At 40.3% G+C, this 15,681-nt stretch overlaps 1 protein-coding gene across 4 annotated transcripts; it reads right to left on the reverse strand.

Moving 5' to 3' along the window:
* Positions 1-5,709: 5,709 nt before the first annotated feature.
* On the reverse strand, positions 5,710-11,596 carry LOC120435247. Of its 4 annotated transcripts, none has more exons than XM_039604408.1 (6): positions 10,908-11,596; positions 10,248-10,370; positions 9,637-9,795; positions 8,958-9,059; positions 8,124-8,158; positions 5,710-6,418 (listed from the first exon to the last, which is right to left on the reverse strand). In XM_039604408.1, the coding sequence occupies exons 1-6, from the start codon at positions 10,939-10,941 to the stop codon at positions 6,245-6,247; spliced, it is 627 nt and encodes a 208-aa protein (XP_039460342.1). In that variant the 5' UTR covers positions 10,942-11,596; the 3' UTR covers positions 5,710-6,244. The 4 variants fall into 4 exon arrangements, with proteins under 4 accessions (XP_039460342.1, XP_039460341.1, XP_039460340.1 ...); XM_039604407.1 differs by having other exon boundaries at positions 5,710-6,414; positions 10,023-10,370; positions 10,908-11,593; XM_039604406.1 differs by having other exon boundaries at positions 10,023-10,367; positions 10,908-11,591.
* Between the last annotated feature and the right edge of the window lie 4,085 nt (positions 11,597-15,681).

Consider the following 15,681-nt stretch of genomic DNA (forward strand, 5'->3'; position numbering starts at 1 on the left):
ACAGCCAGCTGCAGCCCAGCCGTTATCATAGCCAGCTGTAGCCCAGCCTGTAACACAGCCTGCTGTAGCCCAGCCTGTCAGATAAGCCAAATTTTACTCAGCCCAACCTTCTTGCTTCCGGCCCATACCATTGATTCACTTGCAGCTCAGCCATTAGCTCTGCACGCAGCTCAGCCATCTGTTCAGCCAGAGGTCTCCATACCTGCTGACCCTGTGTCTGCCTCTGCTGGAGGGTCCGAGGGACCTGCTCAGCCCGACCCAGAGGTCAGCGCACTTGGGGTACCCGCTCAGCCCGCGCCGTAGGTCAGCGCGCCTGGGGGACCCGGTCAGTCCGAGCCGGAGGTCAGCACGCTGGAGGGACAACGTCCATGTCCAGCACGGCCTGCTCGGCCTGCACGTCCACACCCAGCATGGCCTGCACGTCACAAACCACCTGCCATGCTTCACAATAACCCATCAGAGCGGTTATGGAGCAGGCCGCCAGAGATGCAGTGCCGCCACCACTGGACCCGTGGCAGGCCGCCTGAGCTGCAACGCGGCCGCCACTGGACTCCACGTAAACTATTTTGTGGGGACTATTTAGATACTGTTGATGGATGCGCGGTCGGACTTTGAGAGTATGAACCTGGAAGGGTTTTTTTCTTTTGTTTAGTTTGGGAAGGCTCTAGCTCTCCGTGCTAGACCTCCCACCACCCACCCTGGGTTCGTTTGAACTCTGTTTTTGGTTGGTGATTGTTTTTGGGCCTTCGATTACTCCGCCGGCCCTGAGAGGGGTAATGTCAGCGACCTGGGCCATCAGTGGTGGCCAGGTCCCTGAGCAGTTGTGGACTTTTTTATATTTTATGAAAATGTGTGTGCACTGTTCTGCTGTCTGGGTTTTTTTTTTTCCATGTGTGTATGTATAGGGAGGTGTGTGTGGGGGAGTGGCTGTAGCCGGAAGACCACGAGGATGATGCTTAATGGTGTGGTGAAGCCTCCACCGACCCGGGATGATTGAGTGAGACTCCATGTCAGTGTCTTGAGAGCAAAGTCTCAGTCAGTGTCCCGCAGGGGTTGTGTGCCTTGAAAAGTTTCTATTGTTTCCCCAGGAGGAGCATGGGAGTTTTGCCTGAGAGCAGCAAGCACTGGGAGTGCAGGTGACATGGGCAGATTTCTTCACGTGCAGTTGGGAAGAAGACATGGCACAGGAGTCGGGGGAGAGCACAGGGTTTTTTTGTGTGAACTGTTTACATCACTGTAAATAAACGCAATGCTCATTATTAAGAGTCCTGCATCTGGGTCCTCATTCCCCTCTTCCCAGACAGGGTCTGTTTTCATACATAAAGCGCACCAGATTATAAGGCGCATTAAGCAAAATAAAACAGTCAGATAAGTCAAATTTTACTCAACTCATTCTTCTTGCTTCCTCTGCTTCCATACCATTGATTCATTAATGTTGAATTCTCTCGCAGCTGCTCTATTCCCATGTTGTTGCAGTATATTAATGACTAACCGCGTATAGTGGATGGATTATCTCAGTTGTTCTCCTGACTGAAGTTTGGTCCATTTGCAGCATCTTGCCATGTGATTGCATTTTTCCCTAACCATCGGGAACCCTCATGTTAACTTTTATTAAGTGGAAAAAAAGTTAGCGTTCATCCTCCAGCTTCACTGTGTTTATGTTATGTTAACATAGCTGTGTCACCAGCGATCACGAGCACATCATTATATATCAGCAAACCCAACTTCAGTAACCCTTAAAAACGATAAGCTGTTGTTTAGTTTTCTGTCTTCATTTATGTTGGAAGTGATGGCAAAGCTGTATGTTTTAATTTTTTCAGAAATCTAGCAAAGTCAGAACATGCTATATCATGTTTAGGTGGAAACTAGCGAGCAAACTTCCTATTTTTCCAACTTATTGAAATTTAATAAATCCTGTTTTAATGGATGCCTGGATGTAAACTTAATTGTTACACCTGGTAAAGCAGCAAGGCTGATCATTTTATTAAAGATGAAAGAATTTAGACAGTTTTTTACTCTCAGTGATGCTATACTACTGTTCGTTTGAATTTGTGACCTGAAACTGATGGAGTTTTGTTGACCCAGATTACTATTTAGGCTCCTGACTACGGAAGCTGTAATGCCCCGCCAATCCATCAAGCGGTGTGGCTTTGTAGCTTACCAAAGTCGTACTAAAATATTTTTTGACAGATTTTTGAGGGCTGTGCACCATTAAAGGATTTTAAGTGCGCCTTACAGTGAGGAAAATAGGGTGATGAAAACAGAGAGCAAGACAGAGGAGGATAGATGGAGGAAAACTAGTGAAAAGCAGAGGACTAGAAAGAAGGAAGTAATGGTACTTGTGGATATACTTACAAAAGAGCCATAAGGCAGGAGGAAAGGGAGAAGAGCACAGAAAAGTTTCATGGATGTAGTGAACAAGGACATGTTGAGTTTTGGTTTGACAGAAGAGGACACGAGCGATAAGGTGAGAAGATGGCAGATTTCTTCTGGTGACTCCTAAAGGGAGCAGCTGAAAGATTGAAAGATTCAGTAAAATTCCCAAGATACAACCACATCAGTCAGACATGTTTCCTGCATATCAGTAATTATCATACACTAAAGTTTTAATGAGCCTAGAGGTAAGTATAGATGGCATCTGTCCTGGAAGCATTTTTAAAATTCATGTTTACTTTTAATGAAGCCCACAATGTGGTCGAAATCAAGCCTCATTTACTCATTATCAAAATGTTTTATTAAAATATTTCCTCACTGTGGTTGAACACATTTCATCACTTTATGTTGGTCATCATTAAACCATCAAAACTACAGATTGTCAAATTCAAAATCTTCAAAGTCACTCCAATACAACATTAATCATGTGAAATACTTTCAGCTTTAATACAGTACTTTCATACTGTAATATTATCTATAGTATTACAATAAACAGCCAACCTATGTGGAGCAATTCACTTCGGATCCTTTCACACACAGACTGATGCATCACAGTATTTTTTGCATCGTAAGAGGGGCTCTAAGAGAAAGTTATGATGACCAGAGTACGAATGTCACTCTGGCTTCACTCTGTCGACTCCTGCTACTTATATTAATTGTTTTGTTGTTTACATAAAATTGGTTTCAGCTCCATGCATCATGTTATCTGATAAGACCAGCTGCGACCTCAGGATATCAAACATGCCACTGATGTAAGTAATGCAAAAATACACAGTGTTTCGCAGTGGTAAAATTTGCCTTGTAAGTCAGATCATGTTCTTCTTGCTCAGGGTGTTTTTGAGGCTGACATTATATAAACATATGTTAAAAAAAAAGAAATTCCCCTCTCGCTCCAGTGGGCGGTCTATCCTTCAAGTTCTGGTCCTCGACCAGAGGCCTGGGAGCTTGAGGGTCCTATGTAGTATCTTAACTATTCCTAGGACTGCGCTGTTCTGGACAGAGATCTCGGATGTTGTTCCTGGGATCTGCTGGAGCCACTCCTAGCTTGGGAGTCACTGCACCTAGTGCTCCGATTACCACTGGGACCACTGTTACCTTCACCCTCCACATTTTCCACAGCTCTTCTCTCACCCCTTGGTACTCCAGCTTCTCATGTTCCTTCTTCTTGTCATTAGGTATTGCTGTGTCTATCATTACAGCCATCTTCTTCTGTTTGTCTACCACCACTATGTCCAGTTGGTTGGCCATCACCATTTTGTCCATCTGTATCTCGAAGTCCCACTGGAACTTAGGTTGGTCATTCTGGACAACCCTAGGGGACATCTCCCATTTTAACCTTGGGACTTCCAGGGCGTCTTTACACAGCCTGCACCTGGGGTCTTGCCTGGGGGTCTTGATGATTCCTGCTCTTTCTTGGGTTTGGGCTGACGATTGCTCCATTCCATAGTCAGTATCCATAGCCAGTCTTGTCAATGTCAATGTTTTTATTTTATAGTGGGCTCTTTACATTTTGAGAGAAGCCAGTTGAGTCTAATAATAGATTAAATGCCATGTTAAGGCTTTCATTTTCACATGATGAAAGCTTTCATTTTCAGATGATGAGCCATGCAGCTGCTTAGCAGCATTGTAGTCAGAACATCACATAATTTAGATCTACAGAAATATTTTTTTGTTGCTACTTTGTACATTTAATGATTTAATACATAAGAAGTATAAAGGTAAAAATGATTAACAACATGTTGCTGGAATAACAGTATTTTGATGATGAATCCTTTATTTGTCACTTGCAGCTGTCTGCAGCAAAATTGGACCCCTTCCAACCATTCATACATTACACAAACATCACACTGGGGAGACAGGTCAGAACAGGCAGCATTAAAGAAGTTGCAGTTGTTCTTAATGTCCACCACTGGTCACCAGGTCTATTAATTTCCCGTTGCAAAGCCATATTGCGTTCAATAAACACAGTCTGAATACTCACGGCTTGCCCTTCGTCAATCATGTCAGCCAGCCTTGTGGGGTTTTGAACAGCTGTAACCGCTTTCTTTGTCCTTCGATAAGCCTGGTCTGAGCCAGCTCCGATCAGCCAGAACTCTGTTATCATGGTTCCAAAAAAGGTAGATGTCATTCAGTGTCCTCCATCGAGAGTGTCGCCAGGCACCCGACGCAACCGACCATCGAGTATCCAGCAGCAAATGTCTCTGCAGGACAATCAGGCTCTCCCGAGCCTAGGCTTCTGGTCGAGAGTAGGGTGTCAATTTCGTTAAGGGACCAGTTGATCAAATCAGGTTTTAGAGAGCAAGACTGAGAGTCTCTCTGAGGGTTAGAGTTAGACGAGACTAGACAAGGACATAGAAGCCAAGCAGGAAAGATAAGGGAGGGAGAGGGTGAGAGATGCATCCGCCACTGCCAAGAGAGCTCCCTTATGTAGCAGGTTTTCAGCTAAACATGCCAGTGCACTTCAGACCAGGACAGACCCTAAGACAAACACTAGCTCATACCAAGGGAAAAAATTTCAAACACAAGCTAATCAATAAATAATAGGAACAAATTACAAACTTGGAAAGCTAGAAAAATACAGGCAATAAATACAACACCTTAGCAACATTGTGTATGGTGTGCAGTGAGTCCATGGAGCATCCACTCCATAAAAGCATGACAAACATAGAAGAGCCACTTCAACAGGACAAGATTCAGATGTACATCTGCACCTTATTCTTTAAAGACGAAAGACATATTTTAAAGAGTGCCAGTGTTCCCATTTAGGACCGAGAAGACAGGTGTTTCTAAAGAGGCCGTCTATGTCCACTGTGAATGACCATCATTGAACAGAGGGGGTGATTTATGAGCTCACCTATCAGCCACCTACAAACCAGTTTTGAGGTCCCTTCCCAGGTCCTTCAATCCTAACTCACACCTTGCATCGGGTGACCTCAGTAGGTCACATGATGGTGTGGGGCAATATATCACAGTGGCTTCACCCTAAATTGTTTTTCACACCTTGGGTCATGTGATGAGGCACATGATCAATAGTGGGCCAATGACCACTAGGATTCAAACACCTGGGATTCTCCACCTCTTTGTCTTTAGAACTGAAGATGAAACATCTTCAAAACGTTTAAGAAGTCCAGTTGCTTTATTTTTCAATATCGTTTGTATGAAGAAGCTGAGTCTAAATATTTCCACTGCAGAAGTGAAGCAAATGTGTGTATTCTAATGTTTACAAATTATCTTATAAAAAGAAAATAAAAACCATACACTGTCAAAAATGTCAATGTTCATGTTTATTTTCATTAAAAACATGTAGATTACTGCATCTCTTCACTTTTTGTTTTCCTTAAAATATATCTTGTTTCATAGCAGTCTGTTTTCTGCAATCGTTTCACTAAATTTATCCAGAATCATAAAAGCAACATTTTTAAATTATGTATCTGTTGAACTAAATTAGAAGCAGCTGTAATAAAAACAACTTTAACATTAGGCTATATAACTGCATACTTCATCCTCGATTTTTCCCCCACCCTCATTGTTTTCTCTCGTTTTTCTGTCCCTTTTCTTCTTCTGTTCCTCTGATTTCATCTCCTGTCTTTTACCTGTCTGACCTTCACCCCCTGTCCGCTCCAACATAATATTCATACAGAAAAAAATGAATAATGAAATTAAATAAATAAATAAAACAAAAACATAAAAAGAGGAGCCTACAGAGAGTCTATGCTGCTCCTCTTGGGAAAGCAAATATGTTTGGCACAACAAAGCATTCAGACCATTATTCTGCTGGACAGGACAGGTTTAAAAAAAGTACTGATGTAATTCATAGTGAGGAAACAGTAGAGTACAGAGGAGGTGAAGAATCTTTGGTGTGGATGGCAGTACTCAGGTCCACCTGAGGCATTGAGTAGACAACATCAGTTGCTTCACCACAGGGGGCGCTGCTGGTGACAGGAATGTGGGAAAACTCCACTTCAGCGTAGCAGAGGTTATCTGCCTTAAAGAGATAAAGAGGTGAGATCAAACATTAGACTCCAAAAATATGTTATGATTAAAAAAAATCTTGAATAGATAAACTGACAAGAAAAAACCAAAAAAAAACCCCATTAATTATCATAAAGCCTCTGAAGTCATCTTTCAAAATACTTTTGCAACAAAAACAACCTTTGATAGACTTGTTTTCCACCAGAAAGGTGTTTATATATATCTATATCTATCTATCTATAGATAGATATAGATATATGTGTGTGTGTGTGTGTGTGTGTGTGTGTGTGTGTGTGTGTGTGTGTGTGTAAATACATATATGATTTGCCTGTCCCATTTGATACTTTAATAATTCAGAATTATTGTCTGGAGGACAAGAAAGATATCCAGTGGATTTATTTTACCCAGTGTATCATTATGGTCCACTTGATTGATCTTTGTTGTTATTATTTATTTAATTATTTATTTTATTTCAAGTTATTACAGACAGGACAGACATGACTGGGGGATAGGAAAGGGAGACAGAAAGAAAGAAAGAAAGAAAGAAAGAAAGAAAGAAAGAAAGAAAGAAAGAAAGAAAGAAAGAGAGAAGACACTAAAAAATCCGCTCGCTCACCTGTTGAAAGGGAAAAAAAAAGAAAACAAGCAAAAAGAGAGCAACACAATAAACACAAGACGACAGCAATAACCTAGATAAGTGTTAACCAACAGTAAATACTAAATATTGAATGTTATTGTGCAGCATGTGACCAACAGGTCACGATGTGCTTCGAGGTAGCAGCCAATAAAGTTTGTGAGCACACCTGTATGTGTGAGCATGCTTGTATTTAAAAAGTTTCTCCATGTAACAATCTGCTAGAAGGTGTGGGGAGCCATAGCCCCGTCCCCCAGGACATGAGCACGCATGCAGGAGATCCAAACCCCAGACATCCAGAGGCCCCCAGAGCACGAGAGCCCAAGGAGGACCATCCGCAACCGCCCCACCCTCCTGGAAGGAGCTGAGCCACGGGCGCCAGGCCCTGCCAAGCAGCCACCGGGAGTGAGCCAGTACATACCTGAGCGCCCAGCCCCCAACCACTGACGGCTGAGGGCATCTGCCACTGGCAGGGAGTGTGGTGGGGGGAGATAGGCCCCAACACCTGGGGGGACCTGAGATCTTCCCAGAGAGATGGAGTCTAATACCCAACCTGACACACAGACACAAGCATGCATTCCCATCCTCATGCTCACATATACAAATACTTGGCACTCGCCCAACGTGGAGACAAACAGAAACAGACACTGCACACACACTCACACTCCCCAAGCATACTCTACACACCAGGTCCAGGTACCCTCGCCCGCAGAGGGGCAATCCGCCCCTAGACCCAGAATATGTTACCCCTTTTCCCTGGGGTGGAGACAAGCAGACTGCCCCTGCAGCAGCAGGGAAGCCCTGCATCCCAGACCCCGACCAGACAGCCAACTCCTCCTACCAGCCTCTGCCCCGATAACAAAAGAGAACGGCGTGTGAGGTCTATATTTTCAACTCCATCTGACTGGGGGTCTTTGGTGGTGGCATAAACTGAAGACACTTCGACAGGAGGTGACCTGCAGGGTATGTCACACTTTCTAATATCTTCATACAACCTGTTTTCTTCAGCAGGAGAACAAACCAGCTGACAGATACAAACCAAACAATAATGAAGCTGATGTGTGTCGCATTTCCTAAAACTCACCGGCATGTCAGCATACTCTGTTTCCACAGGAGGTCCTGAAAAACATCCAGGTCAGAAAATAAACATGATGAACCTGAGGAACTAAACTCAGGAACAATATGAAGAACTACAAATGAACTACAGTTAGATAAGACACATGACTGATAAAGAATCAAAACCATATCAATCAAATCTGCTACAATCAGTTTCTGTTGTGAGTCATAAATGAACATTCGGTGCTCTTTTTACAAACAGACTGAACTTCAAAGGTGAAAACAGCGTGACAGAAACGTCACACCTGACTTAATTCATGCAAACTGGGACATTCTGAGCTGAGACAGATCAACCATGGTGCCATGTTTTCCTGTGTTTTATGGTTATTTTATAAAACTGTAATTTTGAAGGATTATTTTTGAACATATCCAAGTGAGACTCAGTCTTGGTGATCGTCACCATCAGGTCAGTAACACCTTTCAGTCCAGTGGTCTGTTTTCACAGCAGCTCTGTCAGTCTGAGATTATCTGGTGTTAACATGACGTAGACACACTCTCATCGTGGTGACTGGATCAGAGTTACGCTGATTTTACACAACAAAAGGTGGAAAACGGTGGAAGAGAAAAAATATTTTCTATTTGGTCTTCCTGTATAAATCTTAATGACAATTACACTTTGGTAAATAATCTGCTTTAAAAGGTGTTTATGATGACAATACAATGAATAAGGGAGCATATTATACCGTACATGCTGCGTGTTGACATTTCCGTTGATTGACAGAATATTTAATCCATGCATGAAAAAGTGAGCAAGTAATTTTTACTGTGATGAAAACACTGTGTTTGTTTCATGTAGCCTCACCTCTGGGTTTAGTGGTCCTGCTCTTCAAGTAGAAAATCAGCAGAGCTGCTGATAAGACGACGATCATAACGACCAGAATCAGACCCACATAAATCAGCACATCTGCAGGAGTTTAACAGAGAAGATTTCTTTTACTCACAGTGTAAACATGTGGCCTCCAGGTCTGTTCATTTAGCAGTAAAGTTGTGCACATACAGAGTAATGTGTATTTTTAGATTGAAAACAGTTCCTCAAACATTACCTGAGAAACTGTTTATCAAGCATGACGGAACAATTTTTATTTAAAAACTATTGACTTCAGTTTCCTTCTGCATTAAATTATTTAATGAAATAGTTATTAAAAAGCATAGAAACTGTTTATTTTTTCACTAAGTTTTCTGCATTGAGCACCTGCTTCTCATTTACAACACTTAAACATCTGAGTGCTTCTTCCACAGCTCTTAATGTGTCATTCTTTTGTAGTTCTCTGATAAAAACACATTAATGAACCCAAAGCCCTTTTCTACTCGGGCACTCATATGACCTGCCTCATTCATCCTCTTGGACAAACACTTTTGTGCTTTCTATCCAACAGTGACACTCTGATAAACACACTGGAATTTGGGATCAAACAACTGGTCTTCCAATTAGCAGATGGCATGCTCTACCTCCTGAGTGACAGCCACCCAATATATTGTACCTGATCTTGCATCTTTGGTTTCAGAGGAGGCTGATGAAGGTGTGGAGCTTCCTGAAGTTGAGCTTAAACTCTGTGTTGTTGGTGGTGTGGAGGCTGATGAGAGAAACACTGAAGCTGAAAAAGGTCTCAGAGTCCCGTTTGGTGTTGAAGTGGTTGAAGCTGTGAACAATGAAACCATCAGAGTCATAATAAGACCACTTGAAGCAGTTTATATATCTGCATGTGACTGACGTGGTTATGGGCTGTTTGACAGCAGAACTGATGAAACTTGATGTTTCAGATAAATATAACATCTGTAGGTGATTTGAAAGAAAAGTAGCTGCCTTTGAGACGGGAAACTTCTGTCACACCTTCAAAGACAAACACGACTGTTAGCAGAAACTCACCTTCTGTGACAATCAGCTCAAAATCATCGTTTCCATCTGTCAACAAAGTTCTGTCCAAAGAGCACCTGTACCATCCTGAGTCAGACTGTTTCAGCTGTGTGATGCTCACATACAGAGTATATGACAGAGTATCTGTTTGTTCATATTTAATGCTGTATCTGCCGTTCTGAGCTGCATCATCAGATGTTTCAACAAGAATGTTTCCTTTTTCACATTTTTCCTTACAGAAGAGTTTCCTGCTTCCAGACAAATAAAACCTGCATGCAACTGTGATGTTTCCTCCTTCCTCTGCTCTGCGGGGGAGAGTTTGTGCTTTGACCAAACCAGTGTTTCCATCCTGAAGTGCTGCTGAAAGGATGAACAATCATTAGTTACAATCTTACTATAGATTAATTTAAAGACAGATGGTTGTCACTGTGTTTTTTTTTTCTTCAGTATATAAAATAAAGAATAATTCAGTGTTGTTTCAGGAGCTCTACTAAGTTGTTCAGAAGGATAGAGAAAAAAATATTTGATTGCAGACTAAATTTACAATAAAAATTCAAAAAGTCATTTCTGGGGTTAAAAGTAAAATGAAAATGATTTGCACACTGCAGTGATGCAAAAGCAGAAGTTTGTGTAAACATTTAAATTCGACGTATGTTTATATTTCAGGGTTTTATCTTTTTATAACTATTAAAAAGTGTCCTTTCTATGAGCTGCATGTTTGAGTGACTCTTTTCCAAACACTCAGTTTAACCACAGAAAGAAATAATTTTTATGAGAGAGAACAAAGAAGTGAAGCAAGTTGTAAAGCCAGCTGATTACCTACAAATGACAATAAAATGGAGACAAATAAGACTTAGAAGACAGAAAGTGACAGAGAGAAGAAGAGAATTTACTCACTGAGGAAGATGAAGCAGACCAAAGTGTGTTTCATCTCAGAGCTCTGATGGTTTAATGCTGCTTCTCTTCTTCTTCACTGCAAACCAGGAACTTCTTACTTCTCTTAATGATGAGGTCACGCCCTCAAACCTCACGCACGCACGCACACACACACACACACACACACACACACGCACGCACGCACGCACACACACACACACACACACACACACACACACACACACACACACTATTGCAACAGTTTCTTTATTTAAGTTTCCTGTTTCCTCTCATAACTTAAATCTTTTCCACTTTCAAAGCTTCATTCAGGCTCTAAAGAAACCGACCGCTTGAGGTTTACTAAACTACAATTATACATTATTAGTTATAAACTAGACTTGCTCATTATACTAAAATGCTGTCAGTCCTCCATTTTCATCAGATCAAACAGAACACTACAATCTCTCTAAAGGCTATTTTTCACATCTGCTCTGCAAAAATGTTCTTCACAGAGGCATATCTGGAACTTTTGATCAAAATAACGCACCGTTGTTTAAGTATTTGGTCAGTTAAAGACTTTGGAAATTAAAGAGGGGCAGCATGCAAACAAACAATATTTAATATTTCATTTATCAGAAGACTCAGAAATTAAATTTAAATTGTGTATCATAACATCTTTTAATGTTCAGAGATTAATCCATTGTCTACCCAAACTTAAACACAATAATGGAGGAAAGGAAAATATTTACCAAGTGTTTATTTTTGTAGTCATTCTTTTCTTCTTTATTTGAAGTTAATGTATTTTTTATGTAGTGTTGTTTTTATCTGACAAAATTCTGACCAAACAGAATAACCTTATATATATGTTACATTTTTATTTTGCCCGTTCACAAGAAATTGTAACCCCAGGTCAAAAAGATACAAAAGAAGTAGACTATATATATAAGTCATAACAAATATAAATGTATCCTGTCCTCCGCTCAGTTACATAACAACGTGGAGGCAAGGACCTCACAGCACAAGCATACTCCCAGCCTATTATAAGTATGTGTTGCACAAAAGTACAGACATTCTGTACTTACTTAGAAGTACAAATACTACTGTTAAAAAATACTCCAGTAAAAGTTGAAGTACTGATTCAACTTCTTTACTCAAGTAAAAGTAAAAAAGTACAGGCCCTGAAATGTACTCAAAGTAATATAGTAAAAAGTAGCTCTTTGGAGGATGTTTCTATTTTGGTGCAAAGCTAACTGAACCTTGTGCTACAATAACATAATGATAAAATAATATCACTAGATGGGAACACAAACTTTAGTGTCACTTTTTTATATTCTAATCAATGAAAATAAGAGTAAAAATAAAAACTGTATATCCATTTTCTGTTGCCTACATTGTAAAGGTTGACTTTGCCTCTAAACAGGAAAATATGTATAGTGTAGCTGTCGCAGTAAGATATAATTATATTGTTCAAAGCTGAGTATTTACAGTTTTTTCTGATTGTTTAAGCACATTTTTTGTAACTATTGGCTATTTTTGCAAAACTCTACACACAAATAAGAAAACCTGTCACCCAATTATCAAAACATTGTAGTTCTCTTGCAAAAGCGAACACAGCTAGATTAACTCTTCACACCTTCGTAAAAATGGTGTTTTCGTATCAAACAGTAAACACAAGCCATCATCTACTAAGCACACAATGCGCCAACTGCACACTGATGGTATGAATACAAAACACATCTGACTTTTGCTTTCTCTGTGCACATGGTAGGCCATGTCAGATTGAGCTCATACTTTTGTCATAGATCCGTAAGCATAGAGGGATCCAAACTTCTGGTACTGGTGTTTATTCACACACATCAAAACAAACACAAGTGTTTATTTCCAAGTACAGGACTATTTGCAATCACCATATTGACTATATGGGTTTCTTGGTCTGCAGTGAACATGCTTCCTCTGCCCCAGCATCTGGTCGTCTAGCAATTCTGTAAAGTAACAATTTCAGTATTTTTACATCTATGGTATTTTTGTGTTTCTCATTAGCATGGCAGTGCTACAAATCTCAGTGCAAAGTGACTGTACTAACCGATTCTGATTTCGAAATGTCCTTATGATGCTTGCTACAGTGTAGCAGCTCGAGTTAGGCTGGACCCGTTGGCCAGCTTCCCCCAGGGTCACTCCATGGTTGATTACATGGTCCACTATTGTAGCTCTGATGTCATCAGCAATTCTATTTCTTACTCTTCTTACCCTTCCTCTCCCCCCTCCTCGTCCTCCTCCCCCCCCCTCCTCATCCTCCTCTTGCTCCTCCTTGTCCTTGTTGTCCTCTTCGTCCTACTTCTTCACCTCCACGTCCTGTTCCTCGGCCTCCTCTACTTCTCACTCTTCCTGCTCCCTCCACTGTACTCCACACACAGAGCTTACCTGTATTATAGTGCTTAGGCTGATTGCAAAGTGAACTAATTATCTAAAAAAGTTTTCACATGTGAAAGTGTGCCAGACAGTTGGCAAAATAGCATAAATAATGGCCATAAATGTGTATAGTTTTGCTAGGAGTGTGTTGGAAATTTGGTAATTGAGTGTAAGCAGTGAATTGTGCCTACAGTTTTGCAAAGTGTGTGTTACAAAATGGCAAACTGAGTGCAAAGCAGTGTTTGTGCTTTTAGTTTTGCAAACTCAGTGAGTGGTTTTGCTATAAGTATTAATAGTTTTAGAAATTGTGCTATAAGAATCACAGTTAGGGTTTAAGCATTCAGAAAAAACTGTAATGTAATTCCATATGTTGTATTGTTGCCACCTTCTGGTGGACTTGAGTATTGCGCTTTGAGGTGCGCATGGTTTGGACGGATGTTCAATTAAGGCACACATGCCGCCGGTAGGTGAAGGATCAAGCCAGAAAACAAGCTACCTTGTGAATAAGGAGCAAAACATGGACTGCAATTGCTCCTGAATGTTTGGTAGAAAGGCGCACACGGTACGTTTTTGTTTGGGTTTTAATTTTATTTTGCTGACACAATATCTGTGTTTGCTGGTGAAGAGGAGATTAAAATACTGATTAAACATCAGTTGGAGCATGGCTCTTTATTCTACACTAAACATTAAAAATAACCTTCGGGAGCGGTTACATATGGTCAGGGATTAAAGCTGTGGTTCTCTAAGTGCGAATATGTGGTCGGGTCTGTCGCGCATCATTTACAGTGGTGCTAAAACCCACCACTGGGGCACGGGAGACCCGACCACATGTTCACACTTTTCAGTAGTGATGGCCCGCTTGAAGCTGACGCTCCGGAGCGTGTGTCGAAAAAAACAACACACTGGTTCAGAAGCACTGTGTCGAGGCTTGCTTCGTTTGGCAAAAGTCACGTGACCAGTGACGTCCGAAGCTTCATTACGCACGTAATTGCTTCGGTACCTGATTCAAATGGAACGAAGTGAATCATTTGCGGGATTTGTGGAGTGTTTTGATGGTGACAGATAGCGAACCACTGATCATTCTACTGAGAGATTTGGTTCTGTCGTGTGGGAGTATTTTGAGTTTATTCTGGTCGGTGGGTTTTCCAGCTTTGTGTTCTGGCTGTTTGCTTTTGTTTTGTGCGTGTTTATTTCATCTGAAAACGGGAAAAACTTAAAATGTCAAAAATCTGCTTTTCATAATATAAATATCATTAAATAACTTTAGAAAAACTTCCATTTGACTCGTAACATTTAATGTTATAAAAGATATATTTTATTTAAAAAATAATCTTAAAATGTTAGTCTACAAAATGTGCAGCAATTTAATTTATTTATTCTCTTTAGCTGATAGTTTGTGCAGCCATAAGTGCATCTCTACCAGTTTTTCTGCACTCCAGCCTCTTCTGTGCCATGTGAAGGGATTTTCCTTAAGGCAGGAGAAATTATCTCCACGAAAAGGAACAAGTTCGGCCATCGTACAGTGGAACAAATTCTCTTCTCAAATAAAAATGAAAAAGGGTTACGTTAAATGCATCATGGTTTTAATTTGAAAGTTCATAAGCATTTCCCTTTCCATTTCATAATCAATTCTACCCCCAGGTCAAAAATATGTATAGGAAAATTTCCCTAATATAATATTATTTATAAATATACCCGTCTAGCGATTAATTGCACACTCATAAAAATGAGTCATTGGATGAACTCAATTGGATTGATGGCAGGTTTTCCACGTAATACATATATTTTGGTTCAACCAAATCTACATACATCATGACAATTTAATTAAACTGAGTCAGTCGAACACAATTTTTTAAATAAGTTCAAAAGGAAGAAAATTACATTAATAAGATGTGAAAGGTTTTGGTTGGTTCAACTCAATACAATGTCATTTGAGCTAGATTGTCTTCGCATTAAAATGATTTTTTTTAAGTTCAACTAACTATTGAATTATTGAAAAAATAACAAAATGAATTTGTTTTTTCAACTCAATTTTAATCACTTGAATTAACAGCAGAAACAGAATATTTTGTGAATAAACATACATGTCACATGGTCAAATTAACCTTAACAAAATCAAAGTGCTAACAAAAAAGTGCTGTCTTACATTTGAAATGAATATTAAATCTGAAGAGGACACACCTTTGTATTACTAGGCAAGACTGAAAACAAATCTGTCCCCTCAGTATAAAAGAAAATGTATGTTCTTGCTTTTTCAAACTGCAATTTGTAAAATCAGATTTCACTTAATAATCATTGTATACATTTACAGTGACACTTGCAGGTAGCTTTTCAGCAAATCCGCAGTGATAACCTACTAAACATTACAATTCACACCATTGTACAC

This window comes from Oreochromis aureus, linkage group 20, assembly GCF_013358895.1.
Source record: "Oreochromis aureus strain Israel breed Guangdong linkage group 20, ZZ_aureus, whole genome shotgun sequence".
Taxonomy (NCBI): domain Eukaryota; kingdom Metazoa; phylum Chordata; class Actinopteri; order Cichliformes; family Cichlidae; genus Oreochromis; species Oreochromis aureus.

Coding starts and splice junctions, on each gene's coding strand:
- LOC120435247 (XM_039604405.1), bottom strand. CDS start 10,941: ATGAAACACACTTTGGTCTGCTTCATCTTCCTCA. Junction 9,796..10,022: donor TGAGCTGATTGTCACAGAAG/GTGAGTTTCTGC, acceptor CATTGTTCACAG/CTTCAACCACTTCAACACCA. Junction 9,060..9,636: donor AACCAAAGATGCAAGATCAG/GTACAATATATT, acceptor AAACTCCTGCAG/ATGTGCTGATTTATGTGGGT.